Source organism: Myotis yumanensis, unplaced genomic scaffold (genome assembly GCF_028538775.1).
Source record: "Myotis yumanensis isolate MYYU_CA2020_CCGP unplaced genomic scaffold, mMyoYum1.0.hap1 SCAF_3, whole genome shotgun sequence".
Lineage (NCBI taxonomy): Eukaryota > Metazoa > Chordata > Mammalia > Chiroptera > Vespertilionidae > Myotis > Myotis yumanensis.
Genome location: NW_027223754.1, coordinates 116,302,195 through 116,329,579, shown reverse-complemented (window position 1 = coordinate 116,329,579; position 27,385 = coordinate 116,302,195). Strand labels below are relative to the sequence as shown.

Genomic DNA, 27,385 nt, shown 5'->3' with positions numbered 1-27,385 from the left:
ACTATGAATTAAAAACCTTTAGGGCATTTGTCTTAATAATCCCATTGCTAGGAATTAAATATATCACAAATAGAAGACTTCTGAGAAATATTCACTTCTGGAGTTATCATGAAAAACAGGGGGCGAGATTTAAAATGGCAGCAGAGTAAGTGGATGCTACACTGACACACTCCCAGGGCCAAACTAGAATTACAGGTAAAATACAAAAATTCCATCCTGAATAACCAACTGAAGATTTGCTGGAGAGAACCCTGATAACCAAGGATGGAAAATGGAGACCTAGAAACTGAAGGAAGGGCAGAGGGGCCTAAGGGCTGGCCAGGATCCCACAGACAGCAGCTGAAGTTCTGGAGAGAGATCTCAGCTGTGGGAGGTTGCCACTGACAACTCTAAACCCCAAGCTAGGCCCCCCAACAGAGAGCACCAGACCTGAAAGTGGTGCCCAAATAATACTGGGCTATGAAAAACAGCAGGGTTGCTGTCTGCCAGGAAGAGGTGGCTGGAAATGAAGGTACCCCCTTAAAGGGCCAGCACACAGAATTTTGTGTGCAGCCACTCAACTTGGGCTCCAGAGGAGGGAAGGCAGAGTGGACTGAAGCTGTGTGAGCAGAAGCCAAAGTTGGGGGCTCTCGTGTTAGAGCTCAGAAGGCAGACATCCTGGTTCCCTATGCTAAATCATTCACTTACGGTGTAGAGGGTATCTTTCTCAGGCAGACTTTGCTATCCAGGTGGTTTTTGCCTGGGGGAAAGGCAGCTGCCCCACCCTAATGGAAAACCCCTTCCCTGACCCTGTGGAGTTTCTGAGGCCCATTAAGAGCCTGAGAATAACAACTAGCTTCCAGGCAGAAGCAACTGTCCTACCGTGTAGAAAATCTCTTGCCCTACCTATGTACAATTGCCTTAGGCTACTCAAGACAATTCAATCAGTCTGCAAGCAAAGGTGGTCTCTGGAGGTTTTGAGTCTTTGCCTGATCTAATAAGTCAGAAACAGCATTTGACACTGCACTAGAGATTGTAAGGCATAGCAGATCTACCTAATACATAGTCACAAACCCAAACAGGCAGCCATAATGGAGAGACCAAAAGAAAAAACCCAAAACAAACAACCCCAAACCAAAGAACAAGAGAATTCTCCAGAAGAGCTAAATGAAATGGAGATAAGAAATTGATCAGACATAGAGTGCAGAATAATGATGGCAAAGATGCCCAACAGCATGAGAAAAGATATAGTAATTATGAAGAATGACATAGCACTAATAAAGAACATAGTTGAAGGAATACACAGATTAGGGAAAGATGATGATAAGTGAATTGGAAGACAGAGTAGAAAAAAATCACTCCATCAAAGAAGCAAAAACAATTAAAAAACAGAAGGACAGCATAAGGGAGTTGTGGGACAACATGAAACGTAACAACATTCGCATAATAGGTGAACCAGGAGAAGAAAGTGAGCAAGAGATAGAACTTATTTGAAGAAATAGTGGCAGAAAACTTCCTGAACCTATTGAAGGAAAAAAATCACTTAAGTACAGGCGGCACAAAGAGTCCTAAGCAAGAAGATTTCAAACTGGCCCATGCCCAAACACATCATAATTAAAATGCCAAAAATTAAAGACGAAGATAAAAATCTCAAAAGGCAGCAACTGAAAAGCAATTTGTTACCTACAAAGGAGCTCCCATAAGGCTGTCCGCTGGTTTCTCATCAGAAACTCTACAGGCCAGAAGGCAATGGCATGAAATATTCAAGGTAATGAAAAGCAGGGATCTGAAACAAAAATTATTATATCCAGCAAGGCTATCATTCAAAATAGATGGTGAAATAAAGAGCTTCCCAGACCAAAAAAAGGCTAATGGAGTTTATCACCACCAAAACAGCACTGCAGGAAATGCTAAAGGGACTGCTGTAATGATAAGAAGAAATAGAGAGAGAAATATAGGCATAAAGCATTAAAATGTCAATAAATAAGAACCTATTAATAATAACCTTAAATGTAAACGGATTAAATGCACCAATCAAAAGACATAAAGTAGCTGAATTTATGCAAAAACATGACCCAATTATATGTTGTCTACAAGAGATCCACCTCAGAACAAAAGATTCACACAGAGTAAGAGTGAAGAGAAAAATTTTTTTCATGAAAATGGAAATGAAAAAAAAAGCTGGGCAGCAATAATCATATCTGACAAAATAGACTTCAAAATGAAGGCCATCATAAGAGAAACAAAGGTCACTACATAATATAAAAGGGATCAATCCAACAAGAGTATATAACCCTGGCAAACATATATGCACCCAATATAAGAGTACCTGAACCTATAATAAAACTTCTACAGGGCATTAAGGGACGGATCAACAATAATAACAGTCATTTTGGGAGAGTTTAATACTCTGCTGACTTCACTGATAGATCTTCCAGACAAAAAATTAACAAGGAAACAGTGACTCTAAATGACACTGGATGAGATGTAATTAATTGACATTTATAGAATATTTAACCACAAAGCTGCAAAATATACATTCTTTTCAAGTGCACTTCGGTCATTCACAAAGATAGAACATATGTTAGGATACAAAACAAGGCTCTAAAAGTTCAAGAAAACTGAAATCAAATCAAGTATCTTCTCAGATAACAATGGAATGAAATTAGAAATCAAATACAGTAAAAACACTCAAAAACATGGAGGCTAAATAGCATATTATTAAACAATAAATGGGTTACCAATGAGATGAAGAAATCAAAAATATCCTGGAAACAAAAGAAAATGAACACACAACCACCCAAGTTGTATGGAACAAAGCAAAAGCAGTGCTGAGAGGGAAGTTCATAGCATTACAAGCCTACCTCAAAAAACAAAAAAAATTAATAGTAAACTACATAACCCTACAACTTAAGGAATTAGAAAGAGAACTACAAGAGAAGCTCAGAGTAAGTAGAAGAAAGGAAATAAAAAAGACTAGAGCAAAAATAAAGGACAAAGACAACTAAAAAGAATAATACAAAAATGAAACCAAGAGCTGGTTCTTTGAAAGGATAAATAAGATTGATGAACCATTAGCCAGACTCCTCAAGAAACAAAGAGAGAAGACCCAAATAAAATCACAAACAAAAATGGAGAAGTAACCACTGACATCACAGATATACAAAGGACTGTAAAAAAAATACTATGAACAACTTTATGCCAACATGCTAGATAATGTGGATGAAATGGACATATTCCTAGAAAAATACAATTTCCCAAAACTGAATCAGGAAGAATCAGAAAACCTGAATAGGCCACTAACAACTGATGAAATAGAAACAGTAATCAAAAAAACTCCCAGTAATACCTTAAGCAATAAAACAAATTAATAAAAACAAAACACAAAAAAAAAAACTCCAAGCAAACAAAAGCCCTGGTCCACATGGCTTCACAATGGAATTTTACCAAACATTCAAAGAAGAACTAACACCTATACTCCTCAAACTATTCCAAAAATTCCAAGTTCTTTTTATGAGGCCAGCATTATCCTAATTACAAAACCAGATGAAGACACCACAAAGAAAGAGAATTACGGGCCAATATCCCTGATGAACATAGACGCTAACATCCTCAACAAAATATTAGCAAATCGGATCCAGCAACATATTAGAAAGACCTTACACCATGACCAAGTGGGATTTATTCCAGGGATGCAAGGCTGGTACAATATTTACAAATCAATAAACGTGATACATCACATAAACAAATTGAAAGACAAAAATCACATGATCATATCCATCAATGCAGAAAATCATTTCACAAAAATCCAATACCCATTGTTGGTAAAAATTTTCAGCAAAGTGGCAACAGTGGGATCATATCTCAACATGATAAAGACCATATGTGACAAACCTACAGCGAACATCATACTCAATGGAAAAAACTAAAACCTTTTCCGGAAGAACAGGAGTAAGACAGAGATGTCCGCTTTCACCACTCTTTTTAAATCCTCACCAGAGGGTATTTTTCCATTGCTTTTTAAAGAGAGTGGAAGAGAGGGGGAAAGACAGAGAGAAATATCGATGTGAGAGAAATACATCAATTATTTGCCTACTGCAGGAGCCCCAACCAGGGCCCGGGCCGGGGAGGAGCCTGCAACCGAGGTACGTACCCTTGACCGGAATTGAACCTGGGACCTTTCAGTCCACAGGCCGCAGCTCTATCCACTGAGCAAAACCATCTAGGGCCACTTTCACCAGTCGTATTCAACACTAAAGGCCCGATGCATGACATTTGTGCACTGGGGGCAGGGGATCCCTCAGCCAGGCCTGCGCCCTCTCACAGTCCAGGACCCCTCGGGGGATGTCCGCCGAAGGGTCCTTAGTGCTGCCGCGGAGGTGGGAGAGCTCCCGCCATCACCTCTACACTCGTCAGCCGTGAGCCCAGCTTCTGCCTGAGCGGCACTCCCCCTGTGGGTTCGCACTGACCACCAGGGGGTAGTTCCTGAGTTGAGCGTCTGCCCCTGGTGGTCAGTGCACGTCACAGTGACTGGTCGTTCTGCCATTCAGTCGACTTGAATATTAGTCTTTTATTATATAGGGTAGTACTGGAAGTTCTAGTCACAGCAATAAGACAAGAAGAAAACATAAAAGGCATCCAAATTGGAAAGGAGGAAGTAAAACTTGTATTATTTGCAGATGACATGATACTGTACATAGAAACCCTAAAGACTTCACCAAAAAAACTACTAGATTTAATATATGAATTCAGTAAGGTAGCAGGATACAAAATTAATACCCCAAAATTGATGGTATTTTTATACATCAATAATGAATTCTCAGAAAGAGAAACTAAATCCCATTTAAGATTGCAACAAAAAACATTAAGATACTTAGGAATAAACTTAACCAAGGAGGTAAAAGACTTGTACTTAGAAAACAGCAGGACATGAAAAAAGACATAGAGAAAGATATAAACAAGTGGAGAATATACTGTGTTCATGGATTGGTAGAATTAACATTATTAAAATGTCCATACTACCCAAAGCAATCTACAGATTCAATACAAACCCTATAAAATACCAACAGCATATTTCATAGATCAAGAACAAAAACTCCAAAAATTTATATGTTACCAAAAAAGACCCCAAATAGCCACAGTTATGTTGAATAAGAAGAATAAAGTTGGAGGGATCACAATACCAGATAGCAAGTTAATGCTATAAAGCCATCATAATCAAAACAGCCTGGTACTGGTACAAAAACAAGCATATAGATGAATGGAACAGGACACAGACCCCAGAAATTGACCCAAGCCATTACGCTCAATTAATATTTGACAAAGAAGGCAAGAACATACAATGGATCAAGACAGTGTCTTCAATAAATGGTGCTGGGAAAATTGGACAGGTACATGCAAAAAATAAAACTAGACCACCAACTTACACCATACACAAGAATAAACTCAAAATGGATAAAAGACTTAAATGTAAGTCATGAAACCATAAAAATCCTAGAAGAAACCATAAGCAGCAAAATCTCAGATATTTCTAGTAACACTATGTTTACTGATACATCTCCTAGGGCAAAGGAAACTAACAAGAAAATAAATAAATGCAACTATATCAAAGTAAAAAGCTTCTACACAGCAAAAGAAACCATCAACAAAATGAAAAGGGAGCCCACTATATGGGAGAACAAATTTGGCAATGATACATCTGATAAAGGATCAATATACAAAATATATAAGGAACTCATACAACTTAACAAAAGGAAGACAAACAATCCAATAAAAAAAATGGGCAAAGAACCTAAATAAAAACTTCTCCAAAGTGGACATACAAATGGCCAAGAGACATATGAAAAATGCTCAAAGTCACTGATCATCAGAGAGATGCAAATTAAAACGACAATGAGATATCACCTCACCCCTGTCAGAATGGCTACCATCAACAAATCAACAAATGACAAGTACTGGCGAGGATGTGGAGAAAAGGGAACCCTGGTACACTGCTAGTGGGAATGCAGACTGCTGAAGCCATTATGGAAAACAGTATGGAGTTTCCTCAAAAAATTAAATACGGAACTGCCATTTGACCAAGTGATTCCACTTCTAGAAATATATCCTAACAAACCCGAAACACCAATCAGAAAGAACGTATGCACCCCTATGTTCATAGCAGCACAATTTATAACTAAGATCTGGAAACAGCCCAAAAGCTCATCAGTAGATGAGTGGATAAAAAAGCTGTGAAATACTATGGAATATTATGCAGCAGTAAAAAATAACCTCTTATCCTTTGAGACAGGATGGAGGGACCTGCAGAGTAATATGCTAAGCGAAATAAGCCAGTTGGAGAAAGACAAGTATCACATGATCTCACTCATATGTGGAATCTAATGAACAAAATAAACTGATGAACAAAATAGATCCAGAGAGACATAGAAGCATAGAACAGATTGCGGAATCTAAGGGGGAAGGTGGGGGAGGGTGGGTGGGTGGGAAGTTATCAACCAAAGAACTTGTATGCATGTATGTATAACCCATGGACACAGACAACAGGATAGTGATGGCTTGGGGCAGGCTAGAAGGGGTCAATGGGGGGAAGAAAGGGGGTCATATGTAATACTTTCAACAATAAAGATTTAATTTAAAAAATTTAGGGAAATCCTCACTATTCAACAATAGGAAATGTTGAAATATATTTATTACATTATAAACATAACAATATTATACAACTTGAAACAATGATGGTGAAAGTTTCTAAATGGCATTGGAAAATACTTCTTGAATGTAAAAAAAGACATGAAATTTTATATCCAGTAATCAATCCAACTTCATATACATCAGGCCCATGTAGAGTTGCTAAAACAAGTTATTCTTTAAAAATTTCCAGTAGAACATAGATCCAGAAGAATTTTCTCAGCATTATACAAATAACTTAGATGTTGGACAAACTGCTTTAAAAAAAAAAAACCACACAATTTATCAAAACTGAAAATAAGAAAGAATACAAAAATCTAAATATTACAGTATCTATTTGTAACTAACCCCTCTCCCCTTCAAAAGAAACAATCTGACCAAAGAGCATCACTGGGGAATTCTATCAAACATTTAAGAAAGAAAGAAAATGTATCTTATATAAACTGTTTAATAAAAGGAGAAGGGAATGATCCCCAACTCATATTTACAGTCAGCATAAACCCAGTACCAAAATCTGACAAAGGTATTACAGGAAAATAAAATCACAGACTGATATCCCTCATTAGGTATCATATATGTGAAAATCATTAACAAAACATTAGCAAATTGGATCCAGCAACATATAAACCCCACTTGATGATGATGTTACACTAAATGAATGGATGATTTCTCCCTCAGGTTCTTTCTAAAAATCAGTAACTGTAAAAATAACATGGACAGATTCCTTTATATTCCTAAAGTAATAAAGTAATAAATATGGAAGAGGCATTTAAAATTACTACAGCATATTCTTCCTTCTAAACAGAAGCATCTTCACCCCAACGTAAATTCTCCAGAAACTTACGCTGAATCAATAATGTGATTTTTCAAAACAAGCATGTCCTCTTCCAACCTAATCAAAGTATTTTCCATGAGACAGGAATGAGTAGACAACAGGTATTATTTTCTTAGTAAGAATTTACTGTCCACATTATATACCAGGTTACAAACTCAAATGACTGCAGCCCCTATAATAAAAGGTGGTGAGACTATGGTGAGGAGTGAGCACAACCTCCCCAATTTGGGTCCTACTGGGAGACTTATCCAGGCAGTGCTCCAGGGAAGACTGAGGGAAGGTAAGGAAGCCTGGGAAGGGGCGGAAGCCGGGGAAGGGGAGAAAACTGGGGAAAGGGTAGGTCACACACAGAATACCACAGAGGGCAGTCCCCCCCCCCCCCCCGTCCCACAGGGGAACCCTGGACTGAATTTCTCTCAACCACAGCAATGATAGCTGGGCTTTCATATTCTATTCTCCACATGTCTGTCAGAGATGAAAGAAATTCCCAGAAACTGCCTTCTGCAGTAGCCCAAGGGGAGTCCTCCAAAGAAGAACCATAAGTGAAAGCAAGCCAGCAGAGCAGGAGGGGCAGGAGAACTGACAGTGTCTGCACTCAGTCCTAACTAGAACACCAAGGACTCAACTGCAGGCAACTGAGGCAGCGCATGGTGGAATGCAGGCCCAGTGCTGTCTGCTGTTTTGATTTTTTCAAGAATAGTGAGAAACCATATTTTTAAAGTACTATTTTCCATTTGTATAAACTGTGTGAGCCAAGCTAAGAGGTCTATAGACTGAATTTGGCCCAGGGGGCACAGTTTGCAAACGGTGACACAGAGATATTTAATATCCCAGAACAGGCACATAAAAATTTACTAAATACTGTTAGTAGAGGTCTTAACCACGCAGAAAAGCTTAAAATTATACAGACATAAAATTCCACTCTCTCATAAACTGTAATGTCAACAAGGACTAACTGGGGCAAATTGGGCTGAGGAATGAGAAAGGAATATGATGCTATGATTTGGTATGAGGAGGACACTGAGGAGTCAGACAAGACAGAACCTGATCCCCAGCCTGTGTTATAAGTGAAGGGCAGGTCAGTGGATGGATGAGGTCCATGGAGTGCCCCAACCACAGGTGGAACAAAATACTGAGCACTATCTAGAGTTGCTACCAGGTACGCAGCATCAACCTGTCAAAACAGAAAGACCCAGAAAACCACAAACACAGGTCAGATTCAGGAGAATTCTAATAGGGTGGGGTCAAAGGGCTATGGTCTGAATGTGCCCCACCCCCAAAACTCATGTTGAAATCCAAAAGCCCAATGTGATGGTTTTAGTAAGTGAGGCCTTTGGGAGGTGCTTAGTTATGAGGGTGTAGTCCTCATGAATGGGACTCGTGTGTATGAGAGATGAGGCACCAGACAGGTTGCTGGTACCCCCCTACCATGTGAGGACACAGTGAGAGAACACCAGCTATGAACCAGGAAGAGGGTCCTCACCAGAACAAGACCATGCTGGCATCTTGACCTTGGACTTCCCAGCCTCCAGAACTGTGAGAAAGAAATTTCTGTTGTTTATAATGCACCCAGTTCATGGTGTTTTGTTGGAGCAGCCTGGAATGGACTAAGATGAAGTGTGTGCAAGGGTAGTTCGGGATGTGGACTAAAGTAAGGCAAATTCCCATTGCTGAAAAGATCCTGACTTGATGCTTACTATGTAAGACCTGGACACAGAGGATTAAGATATGGATCCAGTTACAAAAATGGAGCAAAAGGGAAGGACATGACTGCAGGAATAGAGAAAATCTCAATTACGAGATCTAGGACAGAGAGAGATGGACATGTGGACATGACAACTTGATGCTGAGTCACCTGGGCAGTGCAGAGTCTTCTTCAATGCCTCATAAGGACAGGTTTGGTCCTAGAAGTGGGCTAAGCCAAATATGGAATCAAGGGATAGCACAAATAAAAGAAAGGAAGCAAGTGTAGGCAAGGAGTCAGTCAGGCTGGCTTAGCTCCCAGTCCACGGTTATTCATCATCAGAGTGAGAGAGGAGCAACAGAAATATTGCTCTTTAAAATCTCGGCATCATTCCCACCACAAGGCCCAGAGGACAGGGTAGCACTAACTGAAACAAAGCCATCAAATCTTTTCTCATTCCAGTTCCCCAGGGACAGCCTCCACTTTCTCCCTGTGCTCTGTCCTCCCGCTAGACAAAGGTCAATGACTGTTACATCCCATTTACCAAACTGGTATTTTTTCTGGACTGTGCTATATACACAGTTCAGTAGGTATGCTGTATAAAAGGAGTCTATGTGCAAATAAATTCTGGAAAAAGCTAGATAAAAGAAATTTTTTCTGTTATGTGAGTCTTCTCAGAGTCTACAATATGAATCATAAATATCAGGAAATTTTATTATACAGAAAATTCATTTAATCACAGAAAACTTATTTTAGGGCATATTAAAAACATGTGCAGAAATCGTTCTTCAGTGTTTCCAAATTCAATCTTTTTAAAGACACTGTCTTTATATTAATTCAAACATATTTCATGAATGAAAGTCAAACTTTACATGGTTATTTATTGTTGTAAAAACACATAACATAAACTTTACCATCTTAATCCTGTTTTTATTACCCTTACCTGAGAATATGTTATTTACTTATTTATTTATGTTTTAAGAGAGGAAGGGAGAAGAAAGAAACATCAATGTGAGAGAGATACATGGATCAGCTGCATCCCATACGCACCCAGACTGGGGATGGAGCCCTCAACCTAGGTATGTGCCCTGACCAGGAATTGAACCCATAACCTTTTGGTATACAGAACGACACTCCAACCGAGTCACCCAGCCAGGGCCCATCTTAATCCTTTTTAAGTGTGCAGTACAGTAAAGTTAGATACACCAATTATTATGCAATAGATCTCAAGAACTTTTTCATCTTGCAAACTGAAACTAGGCCTCCTGTACAACTCACATTCCTCTTCCCCAGACTCTGGGAATCACCACGTTACTTCCTGTTTCTAAGAATTTGACTACTTTAGATTCTTCATAAAACTGGAGTCATACAGAATGTCTTTTTGTGACTGGCTTATTTCACTTAGCATAATGCACTCCAGGTTCATCCATGTTGTAGCGTGTGACAGGATTTCCTTCCTTTATAAGGCTGGATAATAGCCCCATTGTATGTGCACACCACATTTTCTGTATCCACTCATCTGTCAGGGGACATTTTACGTTGTTTTCACCACTTGGTTAGTGTGAACAGTGTAGCAAAAAACCTGGGAGTACACATTTCTTTGAAATCCTGTTTTCTATTCTTCTGGATCTATACCCAGAAGTAGCCCTGCTGAATCATATGGTAATTTTATTTAAATTTTTGAGGTTCCTCTACACTGTTTTCCATAACTGTGGCAGCATTTTACATTCCCACCAGCAGTGCACAAGGGTTCCAATTTCTCCACATCCTCACCAATACTTATTTCCTCTCTCTCCTCTCTCTTTCTCTCTTTTATTGTGGCCATTCTAACTGTGAGAAGTGATATCTTACTGTGGTTTAATTTGCATTTCCCTGATGATTAGTGGTGTTGAGCATCTTTTCATATACTTGTTGGCCATTTGTTGTATCTTCTTTGGAGAAATGTCTATTCAAGTCTTTGCCCATTTTGTAATTGAGTGATTTGGTTTTTTGTTGCTGAACTATAGGACTTCTTTATGTATTTTGGATATTAATCTCTTATCAGATATCTGGTTCTTAAATGTTTCCTCCCATTCTGTGAATACTCTGCAAATTTTTCTCCCATTCATTACTTTTCACTCTTATTGCTTCCTTTGTTGTGCACAAGTTTTTCAGTTTGACGTAGTCCCATTTGTCTACTTTTGCTTTGTTGCTTGTGCTGTTGGCGTCATATTCAAGAAATTATTGTCACATTCAATGTCATGAAGCTTTCCCCCTATTTTTGTTTCTATAAGTTTTATAGTTTTAAGTCTTATGTTTAGGTGTTAAATCCATTTAGACTTAATTTTTGTATATGCTATAGGGTAAGGGTGCAACTTCATTTTTTTGCATGCAGTTACCCAGTTTTCCCAGCACCACTTGTTGAAGAGTCTCTTCTTTCCCTATTGTGTAGCCTTGGCACGCTTGTTGAAGATCATTTGACAATAAAGTGAGGGTTTATTTCTGGGCTCTTTATTCTGTTCCATTGGTCTACATATCTTTATGCTAGTACCACACTGTTTTGTTGTTGTTAATCCTCACCCAAGGATATTTTTCCGTTGTTTTTTTGTTTGTTTGTGTTTTTGAGAGTGGAAGGGAGAAGAGGGGAGAAAGGGAAGGAAAAAAGGAGGGGAAAAGAAGAAAAGGGGAAGAGAGAGAGAGACAGAGACAGAGAGACAGAGACATCGATGTGAGAGACGCATCAATTGGTTGCCTCCCACATGCTCCCTGACCAGGGCCTGGGGACCGAACCTGCAACTCAGGTACATGCCCTTGACTGGAAATTGAACCCGAGACCCCTCAGTGCTCAGGCCAATGCCTCAACCACTGACCCACACCGAGTAGGGCAGTACCATACTGTTTTGATTACAGTAGCTTTGTAACATGTATTTAAAAAAGCAGGAGGTATGAGCCCTCCAGCTTTTTCTTTCTCAAGATTATTTGGCTATTCAGAGTCCTTTAAAATTCCCCATATGAATTTTGAATGTTTTTTTTCTATTTAAAAAAAATGCCAATGTGATTTTGATAGGTATTGCATTGAATCTATAAATTGCTTTGGGCAGTATGGCCATTTTAATAATATTGTCTTCTAATTCATGAACAGAGGATACCTTTTCATTTATTTATATGTATCTCCTTTAATTTCTTTCAGCAATATTTCACAGTTTTCACAAGTTTTTCACTTCTTTGTTTAAATTTATCCCTAAGTATTTTTTGATGATTTGTAAATGGGATTTTTAAAGTTTTTATTGATTTCGGAGAAGAAGGGAGTGGAAGAGAGACAGAAACATCAAACATCTAACAAAACCTTGTTAGAACTAAAACAAATTCAGCAAAATACAGGATACAAAATCAATACACAAAAATCAGTTTTTGTATATTAACAATGAAAAACCTGAGGCCTAGCCGATGTGGCTCAGTGGCTGAGTGTTGACCCATGCACCAAAAGATCACAGGTTTGATTCCTGATCAGGGTACATGCCCAGGTTGCAGGCTTGATCCCCAGTAGGGGCCGTGCAGGAGGCGGCCGATTGATTATTCCTTCTCATCATTGATGTTTCTATCTCTCCCTCTTCCTTTCTCTCTCTGAAATCAATTTTAAGAAAACATATAAAAATATTTAGTGATTTATATATATGTAAGATCATGCCATCTGTGAACAGAGATCATTTTACTTTTACTTTTCAGATTTGGAAGCCTTTTCTTTTCTTTTTTTCTTCCCTAATTGCTCTGGCTAGGACTTCCAATACTGTGCTGTATAAAAGTGACGAGAGCAGGCATCTCTGTCTTCTTCCTGATCTTGGAGGAAAAGCTTTTAGGTTTTGACTGTTGTGTATGATTTTGGTTGTAGGCTTTTCATATATGGCTTTCATTATGTTGAGGTATGTTCCTTCTATTCCTAGTTTTTTAAGTGTTTTTCTCATGAAAGGGTGTTTAATTTTGTCAAATGCTTTTTCTGGCTCCACTAATGATGTGGTTTTTGTCCTTCAACCAAATGGACACATTTTTAAGTCAAATTAATTTTTGTTTTTTTAATAAGAGCTATGATCGTATATTCAATACAATCTTATCCTGAGACCAGAAACTACAGAGTTTTAGAGATGATAGGGATCTTAGAAATCAACTAATCCAACTCACACCCAAAAAGACTTCTCCAATATCACACTGCAAGGAAGAGTTGATACTCCATCCTAGTGGAAAATACATAATTTTTGTATTGGTGCCTTTCCATGTACTTACACATAATTTATCCTACAATACAAGAAACACTCTAAAATCTGTCTGAAAATATATGGGTGAGGAGGTGTGTATACATAAAAATATGTGCATCAAAGCACCAAAACAGTGAAAAAATGGAAACAATCTACATTGTTAGATTTAGAGGATTGGTAGACAGGTATGACCATAAAAAAAATACTATACAGCTCCTCTTAAGACTGATGTTTTCATTGACATGGTTGTAACTCAGTAAGTGAAAAAAGTAACAAAACGGTATATAAAGTTTGATTCCACTTCAAAAATTATGTGTGTACATACATATGCACTTAAAATATCTAGGATTTATACAAAAATGTGGTGTTTTCATGAATAATAATTCTTATGTGATTTATACTTAGCTATATTTTCTAATTTCTGTACAAAGACAATATATTCCCCATGTAATTTAATAAAAGATTAATATTAATGTAGAAAAATCTCATGTATACATCTTTAAAACAAACAACTTAACCCTGTAGATAATTCCTAATTACTCACTCATGTATGGTTCTTTTGTCATGCTATATGAAGACCAGCTTATGCTCACAGATGGGCTTCCCTCCATTTAATCAATAAAGTTTGAGTTACATTCCTTTTAGTTGACTCTACCTTCCTTAACCAAAAGTCGTAGGCACTTTCTACAACATTTTCAGGATTAATCTAATAAATCAGCGCCTATACCTCTAGTCAAACTTATTTGAGGTATTCCAAATATCTGAAGAGGATACTGAGTAGTCTGTTTTGATTACCTGTGTCCATTACCAAAGCACTTCCCTTACCAATAAATAAAGTCTGTGTCCAAAAAACAAAAATATAATCAATTAAAAATCTAAGTTCTTTCCCTTCCCTTCATGAACATTTCAGTTTAACCATAGTAGGCCCATAAAAGATAGACATCTGTGCAGGTAGGGGCATAGAGAAGCCCCCCCCCCCCCCCGCCCCCCAGAGTAAGCAACACATCTACATGAGAGAGAATTGTGCATGTATATATATGTGAAGGGGATAAAATTACAACAACAACAAAAAAGACACAGGAGTCAGCTTGTAGGAGCTCTTACTAGCCAAATCAGGGATAATCTGAACATGAAAAGAAATAAAAATGGTAATGGATCACAACCCACTGAAAAAAAATAGGAATCTTTTGAGTTCATGCTGAGCTTTCAAAAAACAAAAACAAAAAAAATTAAGTTTAATGAGAAATGGGGATATTTAGAATTTCAAAATACCTTCACAACAAAATATGAATTACAAATGGGAAAAAGCACAGATTACAGTGAGAATTCTGGGAGACATCACCATAATCAAGAGTTCAAAGACAACAGCATCAGTAATGGAGTGTGAAGAAAACAGTTAATACATCAGCCCTCACACAGTCCTCGGAAGAAAGATCTGCATGCAAAGATGGTCCACTGTTAACTGCTGGGAACTTGGATTTAGAGCAAGCACGTCAAACTCAAAGGCTAACACGGGCCAAATAAACAAGTTTTAAGTTTAGGTGGGCCGCAAAAAAACAAAAGCTTCAATTTTCATAGAAATGTAGGTTTATTTCAATAGAGACATGCTGAATACAAAGGGCTGAAATAAATGAGTAATCATTAACATAAAATAATAGAACATTTTAATAAAATTAGTATTTTTTCTTGAACATTAACTTACCAGACACTGAATAACTGCACAATTTAATAAGCGTAACGCAAATAAACCTACTTTTCTTGTTCTCCGAAAGCGAAATACTTCCTATTGTGCACCCCAAACAAGTCAGTACAAGACTAGTGACATGGCAATCGGCTGCTAAAATATTCACTGCTAGCATTAGTGGAGAGAAATGGTGCGCCTGCACTTAAGGTGCGTAAGAGAATTGAATGCAACACAATTATAGTAATCAGTCATTAGTGAATGTTGTAGTTCGTTATTAATAATTATGTATAATAGGATATTATAAAAATTAAGTTATGAAATTTTTATTAAAACATTTCTTACAAGCCATTATACTGGCTGGGCCACAAAAATATTCGTTGTGGGCCACATGCGGCCCGTGGGCTGCGAGTTTGACATGCTAGATTTAGAGAGTAGTCCCACCATAACCTAAATGAGAAGGGTGTTTCAATGTGAAATTGTTCAGACAAACAATATGGTTTATGCAGAACACTGGAGGGGTTAAGTGTGTCTTCAGTGTGACTCCTCTAAGACAAAACTCTTGGGAGCTTGCTAGCTTTCCTTGCTGAATGTGCTTTGTCACCTTCGCCTGTAATAAATCTTGGCTGTGAACATGATTGTTATGCTGAGTCTTTCTAGCAATAGCAACTACCAAATCCAGGAATGGTCTTGGGAAAACCCAACAGAAGACAAATCAAAACCGGGTGCTACATAATGGGATACAATAAGAAGAATACAGCATCACTTCTGTAAGATTCCCCACCCCAAATACATAACTTGAACCAAATTTTACAAAACATGAGATAAACCCAAAGAGGAACTTTCTACGTAATTACTAATCTGCAATTTTGAAAAGTGCCAAGATTATTAAAGTCAGGAAAAGACTAAGGAACAGTTCCAAATGTGAAAGACTAAAGGGACGTGAATACTAAATGCAATGTGCAATTCTGGACTGGATCCTCTTTTCTCAAAAGGGCATTATTGGGACAGCTGGTGATACTAAAGTCAGATCTACAATAACAGTCACATGTCAGCGTTACTTTTCCTGACTTGGATGGATATTTCCATTGGTAGGAAATAGCTACTAAAATGTCCAGGATCATGAAATCACACCAGGACCTTAGTTTCAAATGGTTTAGTGTATAAAAGCATTCTTGCTACTCTTCTTGCAACTTTTCTCTGAGTCTGAGATTGTTTAAAAATACAGAGTAAAATAACAAGGATGATGATGTGGGTACCATTCCTTGGTACCCACGCCCATCTTTAGAATGACGTACTAAGTGACGATACAAAGTCCTGTGTAGGAATTGCAGAAACTAGGGTGGGGCTGAAAAAAGACCCTTTTCCCTCACCAAGAAAAAAGTTTACATAATCAAGAAAGCTTGTAAGCCAAATACTTTAACTGTAGGCTCATGATTATTGAACAATCATTAAGCGCAGAAAAATCACTGAGATTAGAGTTGATTATCATTTATCTAGTAATCTTAATAAGTCTTAACTGTTGGTGATAAAATTAAGAATTTGTATTCAGTATAAATTTTCATAGATCACTTTCAGCTAGAAAAGCCCATCTACAACATGCACTGCCAAAGAATCACTGAAAAATTCCAAAAACACGAAATTACCGCTTGTGTGCTTCCTGTTTGCTGCGACATTCTTCACAGTAGTATTTATATTCACTGCATAGAGTTTCTGTGTTGCTAAAACCCCTGTGTAAAATTCAAAATAAATTTATTTTGTCTATACCAGAAAATCATGTATTCATTTAGAAATACTCTAAAGATATTCATTAAAATTCATGATGAATAACTACACTTACCTTAAACAGTGAGTAATTGATGTATTTTGTTCCACATCAACAGAAAGGTCTAAAAAATCTTCATCTTTGCTGCTTATCTGTAAAAATAGGAAATTACCTTTGATTTTTTTCAAATATCAGTAAACCTCTATTCCAAAATGATACAATTAAATGCATTCTAATATTAGTAGTAAGTATATGAAGAATCCTTTTTCCCCAAGTTCAAAAGAAAAGGACTTGATTTGGATTATTCAAAAGAACACTGAATAAATAACTCTCATTGCCTGTGAATGATTCTCTTACTGGCAAAGGCTAGTATGATATGAAATGCCATTATTTTCCAAAGTCTTGGTGTTACTGTAAAGAATGAAACAAACTGTACCATATGCACCAATTCTTAAAAACATAAGCAGGCCAAGAATGAATGAGAATGTTTGGCAAAGGACATGATACCTGTATTGTTTTACCATTTAAAAAAATAATTTAGCCCAAAATGCCAAATCCCAATCTTCATTTATGACCTTACATATCTCAAAAAAAATCTAATATAAAATTCTGTTTGACTTATGGGAAAATCGCCTTATAAAAATGGTTATTACTTATTCATTTGAATTGGATTAGACCAGAACTTCTGACATTAATTTTCCTTGCTATTTCCTCCTTCAGTGACTTCATGTCCAAGGTGACCATACAATAGGAGAAAAGTCTGACTCAGTTCCCCTGTGTCTCTCACCCACAATGACTATACACCCAATCCAGTAAATGCTTTTCTGTTTCAATTGCATCGTTATAAGCTCAGAGTCATTACCTTGTGACATTATGTAACTATATATATTAGGTACTTGTGCAAATACTAGTATGGTATGTGTATGCACTGCAAGCTAACTCACCTGGGTCTTGAAAGATTCAGTGAAAAAGAAGGGGGTTGGGAGGGAAGAAGGGGGAAAGACACGTAACAGAGGAAAGAGAATATGATGTGTTTAAGAAAAAATAATTAGCCTGATGTTGTAGGAACGTGGGTAGGGTGGTAAGAGATAGTATGGGAGAGGCAGGATAAAGCCAGATCAGGCAGGGCTGTATATCAGATCAGCTTTGTATCAGATCAGACAGGCCCAAAGAGAAATACAGATGAAGGAGGTATGGTGTTTCTCAAAATGAGTTTTGTGGTTCTCAGACACTGCCTCAGGGGTCTTCATCTTAAATTTTCATTTTTATGGCAACATAAAAAATTTGACATAAGGATGCTCTGGATCATCTGGATATATCTGAGTTACTTATGTTTGTGTTCACAATTATTTGTGTTGGTGCCAGGTGATTGCTAAGTGGGGCAATACTTAACTTTTAAGTGTTTGTAAACATGTCTGGTTCTTGTGGGGCTACTATGTCCCAATATGAGGTCAGACCCGGCATCTGGGAGATACAGGTCTAAAACTAAGTGAACAAGTCTAACTAGGAAATTGCCAGCACAGGTGGTAATGAAATGAAACATAACCCTCCCAATACAGAGTGAGAGGCAGTCCAAAATGAGACTGTGGAGGATACTTACCTTAAAAGGATAAATGAAAGAAGAAAAGCCAAGTAATGAGAACAAGAAAGAAGCATCACAAAACAGAGAAGAACACCAGAAGGGGGTGTTGTTACAGAAACCAGCCTCCTACCAACTAGGAGAGTGACAACTGCATCACTAAAATCTGCCATACAAACACTACCTTCTCCAGGAAGCCCATCCGAACCTTCCCAAATGCTTCCCACTCCTACCTGGATTAGGTGTACTGTTCTCTGGCTCCATGGCATCTTGTGTATGGTTCCCTAAACCATACACACTGTACTGGCACTGCCTGACTAGTTGTTGAGCGGACATCAATACTCTATGAGCATCTTGAGACCAGAAATCTTCCCCCAACCTCTACCCATCTTTTACTTGGTATAGTTGGTATTTAAATATTTGTGCAAAACTAAATGAAATTTGGTACTAATGAACATCTCCTGAATCTGCAAAATTACATCGTAGATTATGAGAAAATATTCTCATTTCCCTTAATTCATGGGAGACTATCTACAAATATATTATAGGCCACAGGAGGTCCTAGTGAAGAATGGGTAGACAGATCACTATCTACACATTACAAATCAAATTAATAAATATTAGAGCACTAATAAGGATGGCTGATATAACTTTCTCCCATTTCCCAATATCCCCAGTCTACAAAATAAACTTCTAAGTCCTTAGCAGAGCAACCCAAAGACCTCCACATAGATTCCTAAATCTACCTTGCCAGTCTCACCTATTACTTCAATGCTCAACATCCTAGACAAATTCAATTCTTTTCTATCTCAATGAAGAAGGTTGAATTATATATATCTTCTAACACAAACCAAATTCTATTATACTAAACATCAAGCAACTGCCAAATTCTCTAATTTACAACTACTATTCCAAATGAAATACTGCTCCAATAATCTGTCAATGTTTCCTGAAGCTTAGAATTCAGTTATGATAAAAAAAATTTTCTTTATAAGATACATCAAAAAACTCATGTTAAAATAATTGAAGTTGAGAAGGAAAGGGGGGAGGGGGCAGGCAGAAGAGGATAAAGGGGGTATAAATGATGATGGAAGGAGACTTGACTTAGGGTGGTAAATACACAATACAACATACAGATGATGTATTATAGAATCGTACATCTGAAACTATATAATTTTATTAACCAATGTCACCCCAATTAATTCAGTAAAAAATTGAATTTGCTGAGATTGAATAAAAATGAGTATTGAATTGAATCCCCAACATCAAACATTGACCATTCAAAGCCATTACTGCAATTAACTGATGGTTGCAGCAAAGAACAGAGCACAACACCAAAGATACCCTTACTCTAACTCAAAAACATCTTCGCAGGCTGTTAATGTATTTAACCATTCAGTCATACCTCTTTAACTTGATCTGAAAGCAGCTCACCAATACAAATTTATTTAGAAAAGGAAATTTTATTTATTTACTACTATTATGTCCTTCATTAATTAAAGTCACAGTATTGACAATGATCATTCTGCAAATGCCAAGTTTATAGTTTAAAAAATTAATCCATAAACACTCAATATATCACTCATTGGTGTGGGTTATGATTTTTTTTTTCAAACAAATGGTGTTGGAACAACTTGACATCTACATGCAAAGGAAAAATATCTAGACATCAATCTTACACCTTTCACAGATTATAAAATGTAAACTATGAAACTCTTAAAAGATTAACATAGGAGAAAATCTAGATGACCTTGGGTTTGGTAAAACTTGTTAGAGATACATCACCAAAAGCATTTCAAGAACACCAACAGTATTTCCATGAAGGAAAAAAAACTGGACTTTACAAATATAAAAATCTTAAAATTGAAATATTAAAAACTTCTGATCTGCCAAAGACATTGTTAAAAGAATGAGAAGATAAGACCGCAGACTCGGAGAAAATATTTGCAAAAGACATATCTGCTAGTAATAAAGAAGTATATCCAAATTATACAAAGAACTCTTAAAACTCAACAACATGAAAACAACCCTATTTTAAAAATAGGAAAAATAGGTGTGCAGACACCGCACCAAAGAAGATATACAGATGGCAAATAAGCACATGAAAAGATGCTCCACATCAGCCACTGGGGACTTGGCAAGGGGGTATTTTTCCCTCTTCAAGTGTACACAGTATGCTTTAGTCTTTATTCCAACCATAAACAATAAATATAACTGTGAAAAAGGAAAAACAAAATAGTATACCTCCCTGATCTATAAGTTTCTTACGAGCTGAACTAATACATGATTTCCAGACAAGGGTCTATGGCCTTTTGAAATGAAACAAAATCAAACAGCTCACTGCAGTATTTTTCTGTCACCGCAGGTGCTCACAAAAGCAGCATTATGAAAATGTGTAGAGATTCTTTCTTGCATATATGCATACAAGATCCTTGGTTAATTACCTCCCTCCCACCCACCCACCCTCCCACACCTTCCCTCCAAGATTCCAAACTTTGTTCCATGCTTCCATGTTGAGAGATTCTTTTCACCTAACAAGTCCATCTTTAACATTTATCCTACACCAGTGATGGCGAACCTTTTGAGCTCGGCATGTCAGCATTTTGAAAAACCCTAACTTAACTCTGGTGCCGTGTCACATATAGAAATTTTTTGATATTTGCAACCATAGTAAAACAAAGACTTATATTTTTGATATTTATTTTATATATTTAAATGCCATTTAACAAAGAAAAATCAACCAAAAAAATGAGTTCGCGTGTCACCTGACACGCGTGTCATAGGTTTGCCATGACTGGCCTACACCTAAGAATTACAGCTTCCAAGTTTATCTCTCATACTTACTATCCTCAAAGAACTTTTACAATAATGAATTAAATTTTTTTCTACACAAAATGTTACAATATACTTACAGTTTCACAAGTAAGACATCTGGTTTCATTAGTTAATGTTCCCTGAAAAATCTCATGAACCCATGTTGGGTCTGGTGTGCTGTTGTTGTTCTCACTGTCAATGTTACCGTTCGGGAGACGGCCATTTTGTTTTTCCTGCTTTCTCTCTTCTTGTAAAATATCAGCAATTGTATTTAGTAGGTAATTTAAAAACTCATGGGCATCTTGCTGCATATAGTTGTCAAAAAGCTCTAAAAATAGAAATATATTAGAGAATTATTTCAGAATAACTTCATTTAAAGGCTAACTTTAAAAAAGAATAGTATTCCATTAGAACTAAGTAAAAATATTTGGTAGTGTTAGTAATTTACAAGAAATAAATATCTTTCACATCTAAAAATTATGACTGAATTTGGAGAAATAAAGTTAAGATGAATGAGAATCTTTTTTTAAAAAAAATAATACTAACTGATCCATGAGGAAAGGGCAAAACCTATCCTCATACATTTAACATAATGTACTGGGAAGACAAGAAACAATTGCTTTTTATTAGCTCATCTAATTTATTATCCCACATATATTACAACATGGCACGTTTTTAAGAAGGTGGACAACCTCTTGCTGCTGTCAAGCCAAACGCATAAAAATCACACAGAACGTATGACAAAATTACAAATGACTGGGCCATCCATGCCAGAGATTTTGATTTAGTCAGTCAGTCAGAGGTGAGGCCTGCAACCTTGACTTCCCAAAGCCCTTCCAGGTGACTCTGATGTTTACTGAGTTTTAAGAAATAATGATATCAGGATTTATCTATTTAATCTAGATAATCTCCAAGGGCTCTTCCAAATGTGAGATTTTATAACTCCAGGAAATATTCCCTGCAGTTATACAAATGAATAATTATAATGGAAATACTGACAGTTGCTAACAATAAGTGTTTTACCCAGTGCTTGACATTATACAATCCTAAAATTGAAGAATAAGGACTTTAGAGGTGGAATCTCATTTGATCTTAACAATCCTATGATATTGTTACTGACATTATTTTACAAATAGGGAAATGGGACCAGAGAGGATAAACTCACACTGCCAGGAAACAGCAGAGCCAATATTCAGACCAGGCAGCTGAACTCCACCAATCTGCACACAAAGCTTACAGTGTGAGCCTTGCACACAGAGCACTGCAGCTCAGTCAACACTACGCATTGAGAAATTACCCAGTTAGGAAATTTCGCCTTCAGATCTTTAATGCACATTTAATGAATTCCAGAAAGACTACATTTTTTAAATGAAAGAATACAAATTTAGAATAAAATTTAGGGAAAGTCTAAGACAGCGGTTCTCAACCTGTGGGTCGCGACCTCTTTGGGGGTGGAATGACCCTTTCACAGGGGTCGCCTAAATACATCCTGCATATCAGATATTTACATTACGATTAATAACAGTAGCAATATGACAGTTATGAAGTAGCAACGAAAATAATTTTATGGTTGGGGGTCACCACGACATGAGGAACTGTATTAAAGGGTCATGGCATTAGGAAGGTTGAGAACCACTGGTAAGATGAAACGAATACCAAAAATTACATTTTAGAAGAGCTACAGATATGACTGCACAAAATTAAGTTCTATGCATTAGGAATCATTTAAAAGTTAAAAATAAACAGTAAAACCTGGAAATTATTAATATTCTCTACATATACCAAAGAAAATGCAAAATGGGCAAAGGACTTCAAATCAACAACTTATAGAAACAAAATTCAAAAGGTTAAGAAACATGATTTTCCTATCTGTAAAATGGAATACCATCTTCCTTTGAAAGGCTACCATAAAAATAAAATGGGCACAAGTGAAAATATTTCTCGGGGAGTTATATGAAAAGAAAAGAAAAGAAAGCAAGAGTTTAATTTTGGTGTCAAAAAGACCAAATATCATATTTAATGTGCAAGACTGGATTCATATTATGGATCTACCTCTAATCATCACATGTCATAGGCAATTTACTTAACCTTACCTTTCTGTTGGACTGCAAATCAAATACAGTAATATTAAGAACAAAATTGAAGCCACACTTCATTTCTCTGCTCTAAATTTGTCCTGAGGGGTTGGATTAGCCTTAAACTCCCTAAGTTGTTCTTAACAGTTTTACAAGTTACCGCTTTAGCCTATGCAGACTAAACATCGAACGGATCTTTAATTTGGTATGCCATGTGTCCACTGGTTTTTGCCCACAAGGACAGTAAATCCAAAGCACTATGACACTATTCCCCACCACTGCTCACAGAAGTCACTGCACTACCCCTGACACCAACAGCCTGCACCTCTGCAAAACCTCCTGGCCACCCCACCTCTCTGAGACCAAGTCAAACCCTGCTTGCAACTCTCAGGTGGTTCTGCCATTGGATCAGTCTAAGCCAGCGGTTCTCAACCTGTGGGTCGCAACCCCTTTGGCAGTCGAATGACCCTTTCACAGGGGTCACCTAAGACCATCCAGCATATCAGATATTTACATTACGATTTATAACAGTAGCAACATTAGTTATGAAGTAGCAACGAAAATAATTTTATGGTTGGGTTACAACATAAGGAACTGTATTTAAAGGGCCAGAAGGTTGAGAACCACTGGCTAAGCCAAAGTTAAAACGACAGAAGTCAATTGCCTTTAACCTTGCCTCTTACTAGAATAAACTTCCATCCCTGAAATACTACTTCACCCCCAACCCCAGTCTCCTGTTCCCGACTCCTCTCATTCCCTCTGTCCTTATTTCCTTCCTCAGCCTAAGGGACTTTCTTCTTTCCTAACCCTTTATGTTGTTCCTTCTAAAAAACACTTTCTGTTCAAAACTCTCTACCTCTTCAACATTTTGCAACCTTTCTAGCTCCCTGCTGCCACTTAAACAACCACACTCTCGCTTGCAGGTAAAAACTCATTCTCAATCAAAAAAAGCTCTTAAGATCTGGCCATACTACCTTCTCCCTCTTATCTCTGCAATCATCTGCCAACCTCCCCTTACTCACCCACGGATGGCCTGCCTCCTGCTTTCTCTGTCCAGCCTGACTCCTGCTTTCTCTGTCCAGTCTAACTCCTGACTCCTGCTTTCTCTGTCCAGCCTGAATCCTGCTTTCTCTGTCCAGTCTAACTCCTGACTCCTGCTTTCTCTGTCCAGCCTGAATCCTGCTTTCTCTGTCCAGCCTGACTCCTGACTCCTGCTTTCTCTGTCCAGTCTAACTCCTGACTCCTGCTTTCTCTGTCCAGCCTGCCTCCTGCTTTCTCTGTCCAGCCTGACTCCTGCTTTCTCTGTCCAGTCTAACTCCTGACTCCTGCTTTCTCTGTCCAGCCTGAATCCTGCTTTCTCTGTCCAGCCTGACTCCTGACTCCTGCTTTCTCTGTCCAGTCTAACTCCTGACTCCTGCTTTCTCTGTCCAGCCTGACTCCTGAATCCTGCTTTCTCTGTCCAGCCTGCCTCCTGCTTTCTCTGTCCAGCCTGCCTCCTGCTTTCTCTGTCCAGCCTGACTCCTGATTTCTCTGTCCAGCTGGACTCCTGCACCAACCTTGCTGCCTTCAGTGATTACACAGCTTCCTTACTTGCACGTGAACCCCTTAAAAATCAAAAGCTTAAAAATCAAAAGCTTTCCTTTCTCTCACTCTCCACCCCAGGTCACAGATACGTAACAACCCACCTCAGAAGGCCCATTAGGAAAAGTACTGAGCCCTGGCTGGTGTTGCTCAGTGGTTAGAGCAGCGGCCTGTACACTGAAGGGTCTCGGGTTTGATTCCTGGTCAAAACCACGTACCTGAGTTACAAGTTTGATCCCTGGTCCAGGTCAAGATGCACGCAGGAGGCAACCAATTGATGTGTTTCTCTCACATTGATGTTTCTCTCTCTTTCCCTCCCTTCCTCCTTCCATCCTTCCCTCCTCTTCCCTTCCTTCTAGTCTCTCTAAAAAGCAATGGAAAAATCCTCAGGTGAGAATTAACAAAAGAAACAAACAAAAAAGATAAGAACTGAAAGGCTCTGGCCTGGTAGCTCAGTAGGTTGGAACAGCTGTCCCTTATAACAAAAGGTTGCAGTGGAGGTAACCATCAATGTTTCTAACTTTCTTTCTCTCTCTCTCTCTTCCCTTCCTCCATCTCTAAAACAACAAAAAATCAATAAAAACATACCCTCAGGTGAGGATTAAAATATATATATATGGACTGGAAGGAAAGTATGCTAGCGTTGACTAAGGGAATTAAGAAAAGTGGAAATGAATTGGAAAAGTCATAGAGAGATCTAAAAAAGGAGGATTAGCCGAAACCGATTTGGCTCAGTGGATAGAGTGTCGGCCTGTGGACTGAAGGGTCCCGGGTTCGATTCCGGTCAAGGGCATGTGCCTGGGTTGCGGGCACATCCCCAGTGGGAGATGTGCAGGAGGCAGCTGATCGATGTTTCTCTCTCATCGATGTTTCTAACTCTCTATCTCTCTCCCTTCCTCTCTGTAAAAAATCAATAAAATATATTTAAAAAAAAAAAAAGGAGGATTATAGGAGAGGACCAGTAAGAAGATTTTATAAACACTGCCGAGTTAAGGTGAGAGCCAAATAATTCACTACGGTCGATAAAAAATATACTTTAACATATACACATGTTTTTCAAAATAATTAGTTCTTTTTAAAGCAAAACTGTGCAAATGTTTTTGTTTTTTAAAAACTTGAAACATCTTTTGTTGAATGTTCTTCTAACAGAGAACAATGACTTCATATTCACAGAAATACCCTGACTGACTTGAAAGAGCCAGAAATGAGATGCAAAGTAAACCAGAAAAATACTCTTTAAGTGTTTTGTTGAAATATTTAAAATACTATACAGTGTATTTTCTATAAATATAGTACGCTGAATATACCAGAATCTTGCACTATCTGAGAACAGCCACTACAGTTTTAAAAACCTCAACCAGCACTTCATTAACACCAAACATCAACTAAATGGCCTCAGGACAATCCCTGTGAACTACATTATATTTCATTTTTTAAATCATGGGTTTTCTTTCTCCTGTGCTAAGTAGCATAATGGGAAAGGTGAATTTCGAACTTGCTTTGGAAAATTAAACAAACACATTCATTCATTCATCCATCCACTCATTCAACAAATATTTAGTAAGCACCTACTATGTGCCAGGAACTGGATTATGTGCTGGGAATACAATGGTGAGCAAAAACAAATGGGTTCTCTCCATCATGGAACTGACAGTCTAGTGGGAGAGACAGACAATTTCATTATTAAATAAATGTATATAAAATGTATAAACATTTATAGTCCAGATATAGCTGCAACATTAATGCCAAAAAAAGAAAACAAAGTCACTACTTATAAATAAGTTATGCTTTCTTTATAATTCAGAAATAGCAATAGCTTTCATGACACAAAATGTCCTTCATGCTCTTTTGAAGAAAAAAGACTGAAATGAATATGGGAAATTATTTACTCAAATATGTTTAGTAAGTGTTATTTGTAAACAACTAATATTTCCTCATTTGAGGAAGACCAACACCTAAAAATAATATATATATATGAGTACATATATATATATGTATGTATGTATATACATATATATATATATATATATATATATGTAACTTTGTATTTGTATCTCTCCACAGCACCTGACATTATTATGTATATATAGGATCCTTGAGACCAGGACCCTTTCTATCTCATTTACAGCTGTATCCCCAGCACTTAGAACAGTGCCTGCCACATAGCAGATGGACTTGACAGTTTTTGAATGAATGAACAAACTAACAAGGAACAGGGATTGAAACAGCTAAAAACAACATGAGAAGACTAAATATGGCCCAAAACAACAATATGAACTATGTACAATGCCAAGATTCAATGTCAGAGCACAGCTGTAGATGCCATTTGATCTGATGCTCAAGGCCACCGTAAATGATCCCACACTTTCCAGTTGAGTCAACTCTAGCTAACATAATTAGATCACCAACCTGTTTTAATTCTTCCAAAATAATAGAAAGCCTGGAGAAAGTTACTAATTTTAAACAGATGGTTTCATTT

At 37.6% G+C, this 27,385-nt stretch overlaps 1 protein-coding gene across 3 annotated transcripts in view; it reads right to left on the bottom strand.

Annotated features, from left to right (window-relative positions):
- USP12 (ubiquitin specific peptidase 12) overlaps positions 1-27,385 on the bottom strand; it is a 121,385-nt gene that overhangs the window by 14,705 nt on the left and 79,295 nt on the right. Inside the window, exons 1-4 of one of the 3 annotated variants that reach the window (XM_070409432.1) lie at positions 26,479-26,560; positions 21,349-21,578; positions 16,933-17,009; positions 16,739-16,822 (exon numbers count right to left, since the gene is read on the bottom strand). In XM_070409432.1, the coding sequence (XP_070265533.1) occupies positions 16,739-16,822; positions 16,933-17,009; positions 21,349-21,561 (374 nt within the window). In that variant the 5' untranslated portion in view covers positions 21,562-21,578; positions 26,479-26,560. Of the gene's footprint in view, positions 1-16,738; positions 16,823-16,932; positions 17,010-21,348; positions 21,579-26,474; positions 26,561-27,385 lie in introns of those variants that run through there. The other 2 variants (XM_070409433.1, XM_070409430.1) reach the window with 2 other exon arrangements.